At 40.3% G+C, this 15,457-nt stretch overlaps 1 protein-coding gene across 1 annotated transcript in view; it reads right to left on the reverse strand.

The window, feature by feature from the left end:
- The window catches only part of gria1b (glutamate receptor, ionotropic, AMPA 1b), a 38,117-nt gene continuing 22,660 nt past the window's right edge, over positions 1-15,457 (reverse strand). The window contains exons 11-16 of the mRNA XM_030781031.1: positions 14,717-15,189; positions 6,823-7,021; positions 6,475-6,722; positions 3,599-3,713; positions 1,313-1,447; positions 1-168 (exon numbers count right to left, since the gene is read on the reverse strand). Of these exons, the coding sequence (XP_030636891.1) occupies positions 1-168; positions 1,313-1,447; positions 3,599-3,713; positions 6,475-6,722; positions 6,823-7,021; positions 14,717-15,189 (1,338 nt within the window). The remainder of the gene's footprint in view (positions 169-1,312; positions 1,448-3,598; positions 3,714-6,474; positions 6,723-6,822; positions 7,022-14,716; positions 15,190-15,457) is intronic.

The raw sequence follows: 15,457 nt of genomic DNA on the forward strand, positions 1-15,457 counted from the left end.
TCAGATGCCCGTGGTGCTCAGGCCCATGCTGGCGGCCTGACTCATGCAGGGCAGGGCCTGTGCTGCTTTGGGGAAATCGTGGCCCACTACACGCCCATTCTCTCCACCGCTGCCCGTTTGACTCATCCTGGTCAAGGTGGAACTTAGCATGGCTGCATTGATGATTTGCTACAGGAAAACACACAGGCAAACTTCTTTTATTTTCACAGCACACAGCAACTAACAACAAGGAAACCAATTACAAAACTACTACAAAAATCTAAGGCTGAATAGAGGCATCAAAAATGTCGGAGCTTTGAATATGGATCGGGTGTAACTTATCCTTGCTTGAACATGCTCATGTTCAAATTGGATGTTGTGCACGGTCATGCAGTGTAAACATGCAGAATGGCTGCTGAATTGTAAAACGATACCAAAAGCAGTGGAGCATTTCACTTCAAATTCACTTGCTCCAGCCTCAATTTAACATAATGAAAGCCTGCTTGATAACAATGTGAATTCTGCCTAGTACATTCTCGGTGAGTAGATGATATGAATCCAGCACACTTCAGTGGATTGAGAGGATTGTGTTCCTGAGCCGATGCGGACTAATTGGTCCATTTCCCGACAGCGATTTGCGTTCTCTGATATGCTAAGCGTGGCTGTTATGCTATGGTTGATGTCTGCTCGGCATGCTCAGTAAACATTTTTCAAATGCTTGGTTGTGGTTGTTAACATGGCTGAGTGAAGATATATTAAACGTGCATAGAAAAGCCAAATTAAAATAAAACTGTGAATAACGAGAGATCTCCTTCCTTGTGGCTAATTAGACTGACATATTTAATCTTACTACTTATTAGCTTTTAAATGTTGTCAGGAGATCACTGAACGTTTAAGGAAAAATGTCCTTTAAGAGCTTTTTTGAGCAAATAGAAATTGCAGGCATTATAGACTATTTAGAGGTGACACACTAAATGTACCACACACAAACAGCTCTCCACCACAGTCTTCACCCATGCTGCTAATTCCAGTCAAGTGTCACTTAGGTCATTAGTCAACCACAGATAAGGGCTTTGTATAACAGCTCTGACCTGCTTCTCTAATAATTATATGCCTCTGAATCATTATGTTGAAGTTACATGTACGCTATGTGAATGTCTAAAACTATTTTGTGTATGACAGCAAATTCTCAAAGTGATTGATGATATATATATATATATATATATATATCGCTTGAGTAAGACAGGTATGGGGATGTATATGTGTGTGTGTGTGTGTGTGTGTGTGTGTGTGTGTGTGTGTGTGTGTGCAAATGTGAGTCTTTAAAAAGCACCTTCATTCTCCGAGACTCGATTCTCGACTTGTAACAGAACTCGACCAGGGCCACTAGCATGGCCAGCCCGAGTCCTCCAATCAGGATGTAAAAAACTCCAGCCACGTTACTGAGGCTCAAAGCACTTGTCTTGTCCTGTATGACACAGAGACACAAAATCAGAAATACAACACCACGCCAGCATCGCACAAAACTATTCTCTTATCAATCCTAGCACATTTCCTGAACTATTTTAACACAATGGTACAATGAAATAGATATAGATATATATATATGCTGATATTTACATTCTATCACAAGATTTATGACAGACAATCTACAGCTTGACTAAACATGCAGACACATGCACCAAAAACAAGCTTAGGACAAAAAAAAAAAAAATCATTAACTAATTTAGTGTGGGAGTCTCACTATGTAGTTCACACAATAATGCCATGTGCATTACAAAACACTATTTAAACAAAAAACAACACATATATCAGCATTACAGCTCCCCTTTTAAAACATTTATGATTAATTCCCTTCTCTTGTTTATTTTAATTTTATCTTATTTATTACAGCCTTTTTTAAAGCTGTTTTTTTTACGTGTAACTATGCAAGACAAGTAAAGCTGTCGACTTTGCCTTCCAGATTTTTTAGAGGGTATTCACACATTGAATTCTTTGCTATAAAGGTCATATAGATGCTCCTGCTAACCCTGGTGGCAAAGGCTTGGTTTCTAAGGAATGGGAGGTGGGGATAGTTGACATGCATCTGTCTGATGGCCGTAATGAGGTCTCCTCCAAGAGCATGCTTACAGTCTTGGGACACCAACAGGAGGGCGATGAACATTACGGGTGAAAGCAATCCAATTATAAAAAAGGGAGGATTTCATATCGGCAGACCTCTCTCCAAACTGTCATTCACTCTTGTGTCTCAACATCAGAGAGGATTTAATTCTAGTTAAGTCCATATGATTGTCTTGTGATGTAAAAGAAAGACTGCAATCTCTGTTTGCTTGGGAAACAAGTTGACTTTATTTTTTAATAAATTTAGTCTGCCCCACAGGACCTGATTAAAAGTATATTTATCATCTAATAATGACCGCTGGTTTGTAACTAGGTGAGTGCCAATTAGAACTGAACACTGGCTCCAAAATCCTAATAAGCAAACTACAAAAAAGGAAAAAAAAAAACAACTCTGAAACATTGGAAGCTCTTTAGTTTTTCAAAGCAATAATTTGAAGGCTATTTACATGTGGCAAACTGAGCTACAACAAGTACTTAAACCTGGTAAGAAAACTTGGTACTCTGCAGGAACTCAGTCAATTGGTCTCTCTTCTCAGAACACTTACCTACAAGAGACTTTCAAAAAGAGGTTGTGCAGCTAAAGAATATATAAAATAAAAATAGATGCCAAAAGTAGCAGGGAAGAATTCACCCCCCCCAAACATCCATTTCAGATTGCAGTGAAATGAGGGCATCCCTTTAGGTGAAGGACAGATTGGAGATAAAGCCAGAGGACTGGGGCAGGGGGGTGGTGGGGTGGGGGTTGTCGTGCTGTGACTTCTGTGCCAAGTTGCAGGCACATCTCTGTGAGTCTCTAAAGGCTGGCTTCTCTAAAGTGAGACAGAAGACTAATGCGTGAACTGACCTTTCTTCCGGAGTCCTTGTTTCCACACTCTCCTTTATCGTACCACCATTTGTTTTTCAGTTTGTCTAAGACGGCTTGTTCATTGAGTTTCAACACCGCTAGGTTTACGGGGATTCTTCAACCAGGGAAATAACATAAATAACATTAAATATGTTATCTTATGTTATTCAGTATTTAGCAAAACATAAACCCATATTAATGTACTGTTGTGCTCTACATGTCTACAGATAGACAGAGAAAGAAAAACAGCACAATCACAACATGTGAAAACTGTCACTGTCAAAAAAGTGATATGCATTAATACTCCATCTAGCTTTGTTGCCTTTCTCCCTACTGCAAGATGTGTATTACAATATCACTTTGGGTAACCGGCAAAGAAACACTCGGATGTGCAAATCTTTGCATTCGTAATAGCCCGTGAGGCCCAATCATTGAGCTGGATATGGAATCGTCTTTGGACGAGATCTTTCTCACCTCGTAAACAAGCAAGAGAGGTCGCACTGAGACTGTGAGCCTGTTTAACCTTTTTCACCCTTGCTGAATGAATGGGTTAAATCCTTTTGGAATTGCAGCCGACGTGTTTGTCAATTTTGGTTGCCGGTTACCCCCCCGTTGTTGTGGTTACCCGCCAGATAAGCTTGCACTGGGGCTGACCTTGGAATCACCTCCCCCGCTGCCGCACTCGCCCTTGTCGTACCACCATTTGTTTTTCAATTTGTCCAACAGGCCTTGCTCATTCAGTTTTAACACTGCCAGGTTTACAGGGTTTCTTGAAATGATAATAAAATAATATCGGGTCAGCATAAATGGAGAATATGACGAGGCGAGGCAGAGGTCACTTGTTTGAAGAAAAAAAAAATTAATCTTCACAAAGGAAAATGAAACAAAGGTAGAAACTAACTGATCGTGTACCTGACTCTACCAGCCTTTCCAAACCATATTAGTCTGATTTTGTGTGATGTTTGTTCAGTAAATGTAAAGTGGTTAAAGTATGTGACAGATTTTACTAAGCAAGACAAGAATTCTTGGGGAGTGACCCGCTATGCCTGGATTTGTGCTTTTCTTTTTAGCTTAGCTTGGCGTTTCCCCACTATACAAGGACTTTTCAAGTTAAATCTGTATATTTCACGTTACCTGCTAGCTGTATTCAATCTACATTTGGACAAATTATTACTAGGAGTGTCAAAGTCAGTGTTTTAACTTTTGTTACAGAAATAAAATATATGACACCATAATGCAGTTTAAACAGAAATATGTTAGTTTTGTTATCCAACGGATCCAACTAATCGGCTTTCCTGGTTTCATTACACGCGTGTAATACTGACAAAGAAGGGATAATGCAGCGGGAGCAAATTGACTATTAACACATAAGAGCGCGATGGGGGTGTGATATGACCTGACGGAAAGAGGAGTGCTGTTCATCCCCCTGATGTGCAGTTATTTTTGAATAACTGACATGCTCAGAGCATTATCCCACTTTTACAAGAGTTAACTCACCAAAGTAACCAAGGCCCTATCAGTTTGATATTTAGAAATAATCTTTTTTACATGAAACATAACCATGGTCTTTACTGGGGCAAAGCAGCGCTATAGCTATGGAAAATTCGTATTTGCCTATTTCGTATAGCTAGCACGTTGAAGAAAAAAGTCAGTAATTTACGGTTAGAAAGTTACTAATGACTGAGGTTTAGGTAAGAGTTATGATTAAGAATAGAACATTTTTAACTTTTCCCGAAATTATTTAAGTGACATTTCTTACAAATACAAAATGAGCATTGAAAACTTGCTGAGGCATGACATCATTTGTATACTGGAATTGGAGACTAAAATAGAGATTATGATTAATCACAGAACATCACGGAATTCACATATTTTTTAATAATTTGACACCCCTAGTTATCATATGGGATAAGTTATCCAAATAAATAATATTATTATTAATAATAATAATAATAATAATAATAAAAAGAAAACCTTGTATCGTTCTTTGGAACATTTTATCCTATGGCTCAACCCATAATGCCCATAACAGCACCCTTAATGACTGCCGCACCCTAGCCCTAACCCTCTCCTGCCACAGGTTCTTTATGGAGTACAGGCTTTCTCAGATAGACGGTCAGACGGCTTCTCTCCTGTACAGCAGTACATGTCTTTCTCAGTAAAACCCCTGAATTCTTTCTGAGCCCTGCTGCCCGGGGCAGAAAGAGGTGAGTGTATCTTATGGATGAAACCAACACAAAATTCACCCTGTCCATGAGCATTCATCTCTGAGAGTGACAGTTTACTCAAGACGATGAAAAACAAAAAAGCAAAAGGAACAGAAACAGAACTCACATCTAGTCACTGCATGATCAGTTACTCCAGGAGTTGTGAAAAGACATGAAATGGATATGTTTAAGTGTCTGTGTCTGTAGCTGTTATAGTGAAGTATAAACATATGATTTATATTTGCAATCTGTATTTTATGAAGATGAAATCTGACTGCTACCCCACTGTTTTATTTTTACTGCTCAGAACAACTAAATCTATCTTAACATGAAATCTCCTGTATGGAAACTGTGAGATCGACATTCTTTCACCTGAGCTGTCTTTGCACTGGGTGCCATTAAACACTGTTCCACATCTGTCTGTAGATACACAGCAAATTCACCAGTGTTCAGTTAACTCTCAGGGTGCTTCTACTGTCCCGCATTGGTGAGTTTGCTGTGTGGTGTATGGGGAAGGCTTTAATAAGAGTCTGATATAATGTAAAAGCTTGAGCATGTTTCTGTCTCTTGTTTCTATGGTTTCAAGACATGGTTCCGTCTGTCATTTGAATATGCTGGGAATTTCTGGAATTTGTACGTTACGTGGGGTAGAGTGTGGTGAAAGTATGATAGTTTAGTATATGAGTAGTCTAGGGATGAAATGTGCTGTCTAATGCAGTGATAGAAACCAGACAAACATCAGGCTCAATGTGATGCAGCTGACAGAAACAATGTGGAGCTGTTATCCTGATGCAAAGGAATATATCATCATAAATTGAGTAATGGTGAATAAGGTCTAAATGGAATAGAACAACACTTGAACAATCACAACATTTTTGGTTATCATTCAGAAGGAGAGATTACATAAGAGATTCCAAATAAAAAGTAAACCTATAAGAACGAACTTTTCACCAGGGCAATAATACATATACATATTCCTTTATCTGCCAGTGGTTTGGGTGGCAGTTTTTCAGATTTTACTGTTCTACTCAGCATATTTAGTAGCAATGATTAATAAATGTGAGAGGACTTTTTCACCAAATGACTCACTGCGAATTATTAAAGATCCTAAAATACTTGCCCAATTTAAACCAATTACAATTAAGCAATTTTAGCTATTTTAAAGAGTGGCATTTTTCTTTTCCGTGGTTAATTAGGGATGCAGCGAACACAATATGAGGAACTCTTCCAGTGTAACCTCCCTCTTACCAAAATTATCTTTGCATTTTTACAGACAGACAAAAAAAACAGAGTTTTTCCAACTTGTAAATGGCTTTAGATTACCTTAAGGCAGATCCTTTAGGAGTGGCCACGCCGTAGCCCTTGGAGTCCAGGTTTCCTCCGACTTTCATTGTGTCGCAGGGTTTGCGCTGTTCGATGTACTCGTTCATAGTCGATTCCACTAAGTAGGCATACTTCCCTTTGGACTTCCTCACTCTCACCACTCCTTCATCGGTGGTCTTCACAAACACGGAGGGGTCCGCAGATTTCATGTATGACCACATCTTTTCAAACACGGCTATCTTGGATCTCTAAAGGCAGATGAGTTGAAAAAAATATTTTACATGACCAACATACTAAGTTTCAGGTTCCAGACTATTTCTGAAATGTAATAAAGATTGAATCACTCACTCTGAAGAACTCTTTGGTGGATCCTCCATCTAAAGTCCCATAGGCAATCTCGGTCTGTTTGGCCAGGTCTTCAGCGCTCTCGATGGGTGACACCATCCTCTCCACAGTGAGGAAGGCGGCCAGATTAGCAGTGTAAGAGGAGATAATAATGAGAGTGAAGAACCACCAGACTCCCCCAACTATTCGACCAGAGAGCGACCTGCAAATACAAGAAGACATTAGACTGTTCACTCATCTTACCTGACAGAAGAAAGAGACACAGGGCACTAACATGGTAAATGGCCAGAATAGTGGCCAAAAATGTATGGTTGCTCTTTTCATTCTGAGTGGAGTTAATGCAGACTTGCACAGCTAAAATCATGCCCATCCTATTACTGTCGCAACAAACCTTGGTCAGCTTTTTTAAATTTCATTTCAAAACAGCTAAACACATGAGTTTTTGCCTGGCTCCTCTACACAATAGCTTGGTCTTTTTGAAGCAGCTGTTCACCTCAACCGGGAATTGATATGGAATTATTTGTATAATTGTTCTCTGTTTTCCAAGACTTTTTATCACATATCACAAATGTCTGCATATTAACATGATCAGGATCTATAAGATTCGAATGGAATGGATCAAAAAACATAGGTTTTCTAAATAAATGGTGCATTTTAATTTTGTTGTAATTCAGCAGTACAACTAATCAGTGGATTGCTAAACCATGAAAATTTAAAACCAGAACTGTATCCTCTAGACCAGACTGAGGAACACTGGAGTAAACTGACTTCTGTCTCATCAAACAGTAAGCAGAAGAACACCAGGAAAGAACAGCAACCTGCTCTCTCTGTCCAATAAAAGAAAAGAAGATGAGTGCACATGAAAAAACACATTAGCAGTTTTTCCAACACAGTAATTGTGGTGGGAGCCACAGGGCTGATATTCAGATAAGGGTGTTGTGTCGTTGATGTCAGCACCGTTCCAATAAAGGCTGACTTATTAAACATCTCCCGACTGTTGGTGGTTCGACTTCCAAACAAGATAGGGCAGCAGCACAGTAATGAAGCGCTTGTGCATGAGGCTGAGAGAAGATACCGCAGTGAATCTTGTCAAAATACAAGAAACTTAAGTCTCCTTTTTAAAAGCCGACACACAGCTCTTGACAGCAGAGGAAGAGGGGCACGGAGGGAGGAGCAGAAAGAGAGAGAGAGAGAGAGAGAGAGAGAGAGAGAGAGAGAGAGAATGAGCAAAGATAGCAAGGCGTTGTTTGCTAAGCAGCAGATAAGCAGGCCACAGGTTGCTCTTCAGACTGCTAATGGAGAGCTACCAAAAAATGAGAAAGAAAAGAAAAACAAAAAGAAGCCACATCATCTACTTCAACCTCACTTTATGATAATCTATGCTTCCTCTCTATTTGTGCTTCAGGTTAGCGGGTATGATAGAAATTTAGAAGCCGTTTGCTCCCACATCAAGGTCCACTAGCCAGTTTCCCCAATAATCACAGATGTTAGACTGTGACTCATACAGTAATGGTGTTTAAAGGTTCTCACTCACAATACTAATGGCACCTTTGGAAAATGCATCCAACATAAACAAAGGGAGTAGAGTAATGGAGGAATGGTAAAACAACAACAACAACAACAACAACAACAAAAAACAGGCAAACAGCCAAAATGCAGGCAAGTGAATGTAACCACAGCATATGTCAGCACTGGGCCAGGCAGCTCTCCCCACTACCACTGATATTCAACAAATTAAGCATATACTATTACAGTTCTGACTATAACAGTATTACAGTTTTGAATAGTTCTTGTTTGCCTTGGTGAATCTCCCTCACTGGTAGCTATAAAAAGAAGTATCACTATGTGAGGCCATGTTTCCACGTGAAAAAGTACTGGGGTCATTAATGTTTTAAAGCCTGGCTGTTGAGATTTCCATAGGCCCTCACTCAATTACTGCATGCATCTACCAAGTGATAACACAAGGCATGTCTGAAAAAGCCCACCTGACAGTACATCACTAATTAGGGAAAGGGAAATGTTTGGTGAGAGACAATATGATTTTTTTTTTCTTTTTAAAACTTCATCTAATTAAGAGAAAACCTCTAGAAAACCTTTATTTTATAAAATGTTATGGTTGAGTATTTTGATTAATAAAATGAACAAATATTATGAGGGCTGGTATCATAATTGTGATTTTGACTTAATTTTATGAAACTGACATTTTCCCAATATCAGATCTGAAATCTCATTTAGTAAAGACAGCTTAGTTCAACCTGCGGCACCAACCTCCCTAATACAAAAAGACATGTATTGTAGAAGGCACAAATCTGTTTGTCCTAACCCTGTGAGAAACCACTTTGAGAGGGAATACTGTAGCCTCTGGGTCTTATTCCTAATCTATTTATGAAGCCTGTGTGGACATGCTGTTGACAGATCCAGACAGTGCTGTGACACTGTGGTCATGCCTGGTCCTGTTATGTTAAGCTACTGTGTTAAGCAGTGTTCACAATGGTCACACATACACACACGGTGGCAGGGTGACCTCTACAGCAAGACAGGCCTTGGAGGGATCTTGAGCTATTTGTGTGTAAGTGTGTGTGTGTGTGTGTGTGTGTGTGCATGTGTGTGTGTGTGTGCGAATGTGTGTGTATGTGTGCATTTGATGTAAAGAGTGCTGGCATATGAAACTGTATGTCAGTGTGAGGATTTCTGAACGCATTTAGAGATAAGGAAAGCTGCAGTAAAGCTTCAGTGACTGGCCAGAGGAGAGCCAGAGATCAGCATGGTGACATACACATCCAGACACAGATATACTGCACCCCCCATCTGACCCAATCTCTGTGTCTCCAATGTCAAGCTGCACTGCCGCTCTAGGGTTACTCACACACATGCACAAACATGCACAAACGCGCACACACACACACACACACACACACACACAAGGGAGAATTCCTCCACGTACAACTCTAATCGTGAAGCTTTCACAATAATTCTGTATCAGGTGAAAAAATATTGCCTCTGGACAAATTCACTTTGAAGGTTCGTTTGACCCACTTCTTAGGTTTTTCCATGACATGTGCTTAAATTATGAACAAATTCCCAACTGCATGTCCTGAAAACAGTTCCTTGCCATTTAGCATGGAAAAAAAAGGTATTACCTCAGAATGTGTGTATAGCCTTGCACAGAAGTGGAACTAATGGAGTTTACGAATAGTGCAACATACAGTTGTCATAAAAATGAATACAAATTAAATTACAGAAATCTGAAGATTTCTGAGCACCTGTTCATGTTGGCAAAAGTCAGCCACTGTTTATATGTGTATTGCCATTCAGGAAAAACCCTCCATACAGTGAATGTGAGTTTCTGAATTATTTAAATTTTTAAAAACTTTCACTTGCTCTAAACAATTTCACAGATATCTTCATAAGAATACAAGGTACAGGTATTTACAATTTACATCAACAGAGAAAAAAAGGCAGGCAAGCAGCTGTGTGTTGTGGTTTGACTCTGTTTCAATGTCTCCCTCCAGCCGGGATACCACAGTACCTCTTGTCATTTTCACACACTGAATCTTGACTCGTTAATTAATCACCATCATTTGAACAGTTTGTCAGACTGATCTGAGGGGCTATCCTGACAGTTTCTCACAAATGTTTTCTTTGGGGACCCATCAGTGTTCAGGGAGAGAAAATGTCTTCAAGCTCACATTACCAAGCCAAGAGTAGCTAAGCTGCTCATTTTTGTTCATTTAAAAAAAAAAATTGCCTGACTGTCAGCAACATCCATTTTGTGTCTTTGGAGCATCAAACACAGTATATACTGAAAAATATCCATGGATATTTATTTATTTATTTACTTACCTATTTATTTGTAATTCTATATGTAAATATGTCCATATTCCCTTGGAATGACAGGTAAAATGAGGCAGTCTCTAAATGATCTTGTGTGGATTGGCAGCATGAAAGACCGCTCTAATGGGCGTGGCCACAGAAAGCCTGGCACAGGAGAGAACAGTCGTCCTGAGTGAGGTGAGTCAAAAATACCGCCGGGTAGTGATGTGCGGGTCGGGGTTTTTTAATACCCACACCCACCTTTATTCAGCAATGAAGAACACCGTGTTCCAAATGCTGTTTTTTATTGTTGAATAGTGGCAAAACAAATAACCCTTCATTAAAGACATGATCTCTTTCTCTCTCTCTCTCTCTCTCACACACACACACACACACACACACACGCGCGATGCATTCTTCACATCTTAATGGTGTAATGGTGTCATCGGACAGAACAACCTGCCCGAATCTCTCTCGTATCTTACTTTTTTGGCTCACTTTGCATGAAACCTGGGAATCACCCGTTTTTAACTTTTCTCTGATTAAGCTGCCCATATTGTCAGCAGTAGCCTCTTCTTTCTGACCAAAAAAAAAGACTTCTGGCGATGTATAATCTAAACCAAAGCTATGGATATCACTTAGGAAAAATATTCTAGGTGAAGCTAAACATCATCAACACTCTAAAACACATGCATTGACCTAAACCACAATCCCAAATTGATGATAAAGCTGCTGATAAGCTATTAGGCAAGGCTATAATTGTAAATTTTGGCTTGGCCTAATGCATTATATAAATTATAGTCTGGGTGCAGAGAGATGTGTGATAGATGTAGATGTGTTACTTTACAGTTTGGTAAAGCAGATTATTGACAGCCAGGGCATAAGAGGACCTGAACCCTCCGCTGCATGCGTGTGTGTTTGAGAGAGAGACAGAGTGACAGAGAGAGGGGAAGAGAAGGTTGAAGGTGGATTAGTAATCACAGCCTAGCCTATTGCACGCAATTCGAAGAGCCTATAACACAAAGCCTATTAAACGCAATTTTTCTGTAAGTTATTTATAACTCAGTCAGAACGCTCCTTTGTCACTTTTTACCCGACCCACCCGAGCCTGTGGTATGTTGTAGAAAGCTTACCCGAACCTGCCAAACCCGCGGGTCGACCCATAACCCGTGGGTCCCGTGGGTTGACCCACGGGTTTGGCAGGTTCGGGTAAGCTTTCTACAACATACCACAGGCTCGGGTGGGTCGGGTAAAAAGTCACTACCGCCGGGACTGCATGAGCAGTGGAAACAGATACATCACAGTAGCTCTGAGTTCTTTAATCAAAGCCATACACCTCCTCACATCCCCACACAGAGAAAAAAAAAATCTTTGACTGCTCTGAATGAATACTGAAAGGGTCCATTTTATGCCCATGTTATTTGTCAAGTGAAGGCGAAGACAGTTTGTTCTGATTGTTCCAGTGATATTTCATTTCTGCTATTATTAGTGAGAGTTAATATCTTCATGGTTACATTTTTCAATAAGTGAGTCAGAGGAGCTGCCTAAGAAATATTTGGTAACTTTTGTTTAAAAGAGAAACCAGGTGGGAAGCTATGGTATAACACAGTTTGAGGTCTCACCTCTGAATGGCAAACCTAGCCACTGACTGTAAACAAGCTCTTTTCTCAAAACTGTTTTTAGTTCAGTTGAGTTCCAAAACGCACGTGACAATATGCTTTGAGGCTTGCCTAGGGTTTGGGTTATGTTAGATTATGGTTCATGGTAGGGTGAGGGTGAGGGTTAGGAATATGAATGACAGAATTGTTACATGTTTTAGAAACAGCCAATCATCCAACAACAGGAAAGAGACTAAAACTAGAGAATAATTAATGTTTCCAGTTCCCTTCATGCTGTCTTCCCTGCTCTCACTGTTTTATTTTAGCCTGGCACATGCCTACTTTATTACTCTAATCAAATGATCATAAGGCCCAAGCAGTGTGATCAGGTACATCAGCAGATGTCTACACTAAAAATCCATTCAAATAACATCGCCAAGTGCCAGCCCTTCAGCCCAATGCAGCATATGAACCTTTGTGTTACAAATTCACAAAGTGAACAAGTAATTCAGCAAAGCTGTCATCAAGTCATGTCTGAAAGGCTGGATAAGTGCTAGGGTTCTTTCGGGGTTCTGAAGCCCTACGGTAACTAAAAATGATTCACCCCTATGTCAGTCATTCCAGAAAACAAAAGAGAGAAGGCTCTTCCCTCCCCTCCCTGCCTCTCACACCATCTCATCTTTCACCACGTAACCTGTAACCGTAAGGAGAAAGCCCTGCCGAAGGGCCTGCTGACTCCTAAAAACGCTCATTTTTCAAAGTTGCAATATGACTAGATGAAAGGGGGGAAAAAAACAAAACTTCTGTAATAATTTCATTAAAGCCTTCCTCTTAGCCATATCACCATTGTGCCCCTTCTGCTTAATTGAGGTCCCGGACAAAAAAAAAAAAAAAATGGACCCAGTGGGACATTTGTAATGTCCTCATTTCACTTTGCGAGGCTCAATGCCTGCCTCAGAGTGTTCAAGCGAACCAGACACGTCGGTGACACAGACAACAACAACATCTGTCATGGGCAGCTCTCTGCAAATGTAATCTAATTTGAGAGCATTGGTTCTCCCCTCAAGCGGAGATATACATGTCCCACCAAAATGTCAGACGCCGTCTGAGGAGTCAGGCAGCACTAAACAGAGGCTCTGGGGCCTTCTCTTCATAATGAGCGGAGGAAACAATCAGGGAGTGTCACCATTCAGGCCCCTGTGTTTAACAGTTAACAGATAATGACCAGTATCATCAAATAAACATGACGAAATGATTAAAGCTGGCACGTTAGCTCAGACAAAAGAGACGTGTCAAATCATCAGAGACTGGTAAAAAAGGAAAGGTCAGTAACTCTTTGGCTGCAGGCGAACGGGCTCTTAGAGGAGAATGGGAAGGCAATGCTGTGAATCTGTAAGTATGACTCCACTGCAGAAATACCACGGTCTTCGTGATGTGTGCTAGACTATCCTAAACCCTGACTGAGAATGCTGAGTGAAGTCTGCTTTGTATCCACATGGAATAATACGCGGCTGTGATCACACTGAGAGAACCGCAGATACAAGAACCATCAAAAATGATATGATCTAAAATGGGGATGAAAAAAGTCTAAGCAACAAATCATGCTAAAAAAAGGAGAAAACAAAACAGATCCCATGTGAAAACACAGGCATGCAAAGGATGTTCAAAAATGTTGTAATAAGCAGAAGATTTTGAAGATCTTGAAGGAGACAGTCTGGGGGAAATTCAAATGATTACCACGAATGATATGCAGTCAGTGACTTTCATTATCACATACACATTCTCTTTAAATTCAAAATCAATATTTTTTTTTTTATTAGAGCTAAAAGCTTACCACTATGGTCAAAAGCATTAAAAAAACCCCACAGTTGTTTATGAGTGAACTAATCCCTTTTGAGACTTCATCAGTCAGTGGGCTCAAGACTAAGAACAGTCCTTATCCCTTGACTTGTCTGGATTTTGTGATGTCTAGCACTGATCTACGAGTCCTGCAAAACAGGCCTTTCGTGCAGCCAAGTTTTTGACTATTCCAAAGAGTTTTAAACACCCTCTGCTGGTCTACATGTTTGCGCTCTTTTTGTTCTCCTTCTTAGTGATGACTCACTCATCTGTCTTTTCCTTTCCATAAATCACTCCCTGACAGTCTTCTTGTATCGCTTCTTGATCACTTTGTGTTGTGCAACTTTGAAATGCATTTTCTTTTCCTTCACTGTCATACATTCATACATCTTAATACATCAGCAGCCAGCATTTTTCTTTGAGACAAATAATGGTGTTTGTATCTGTCATTTTCAAACATTAAGAAATAAATGTAGGCCCTAGAAATGTAAACAACAAAAGACAGTTCAACTGGCCGCTACAATCAGTCCGATTTGATGGTGACTATGACTGTGCAATGATGATGATGATGAAGATGATGATGATGACAATGATGGTGATGATGATGATAATGAAGAATGCAATAAATCAGGCCCTGGATTTCTTACCTTGGGGAGATATCACACCCTTGCTGCATAAAGGCACCCAAAGAGAACCACAGACTGTTGAAAATTCCAAACTCATTGGTGTGTTCCTGTTGCTGCTGCTGCTGGTTCTGCTGTTGGTTCTGGGCTTGGTTCTGCTGACTCGGAGACTGAGAATGGCTGGGCTCTGGTGAGGGCGACCTGTTTTTCCCTTGATCCTGCTGCTCTGCGCCGTCTTCTGAGTCTTCACCATGCCACTCATATGGGCTGAACCGGCTCACCAAAAAGAGCACCACGCTCACGCCAATGTACGCGAACACAATACACATCCAGATCTCATAGGCCAGAGGGTCCAGGAAAGAGAAGACCCCTGGTTTAGACTTGGTTGGCTTTTTGATCATGATGGAAATTCCGAGACTCATGAAGGGTTTGGAGAAATCAATGACCTGCTCCCTAACCAGAGTGATGGTTAGAGGAGCTACCGCAACATCAGCTTTCTACAAAAGACAAACAAAAATAATACCTGGTTTAACTGGTGACATCACTCACAAGACCAAGAGATTTGTTGTTGCTTTAATTCTTTGTCCAGAACAAGCCCTGCTTAAGTGGAAAAAGGTTAAAGAATTACTACTCATTTGAGACCCCGTGAACAAACAAGTCGTGAACGTCAATGGTAGAAGTAAATGGTGTTACAATGTTTGGTTTATTAAATATTTAACTAAGAGGGGCTGTCCAATTTGTGTTGACTGAGATTAAAAATACATG

This window comes from Chanos chanos, chromosome 8 (assembly GCF_902362185.1).
Source record: "Chanos chanos chromosome 8, fChaCha1.1, whole genome shotgun sequence".
NCBI classification, from domain to species: Eukaryota; Metazoa; Chordata; class Actinopteri; order Gonorynchiformes; family Chanidae; genus Chanos; species Chanos chanos.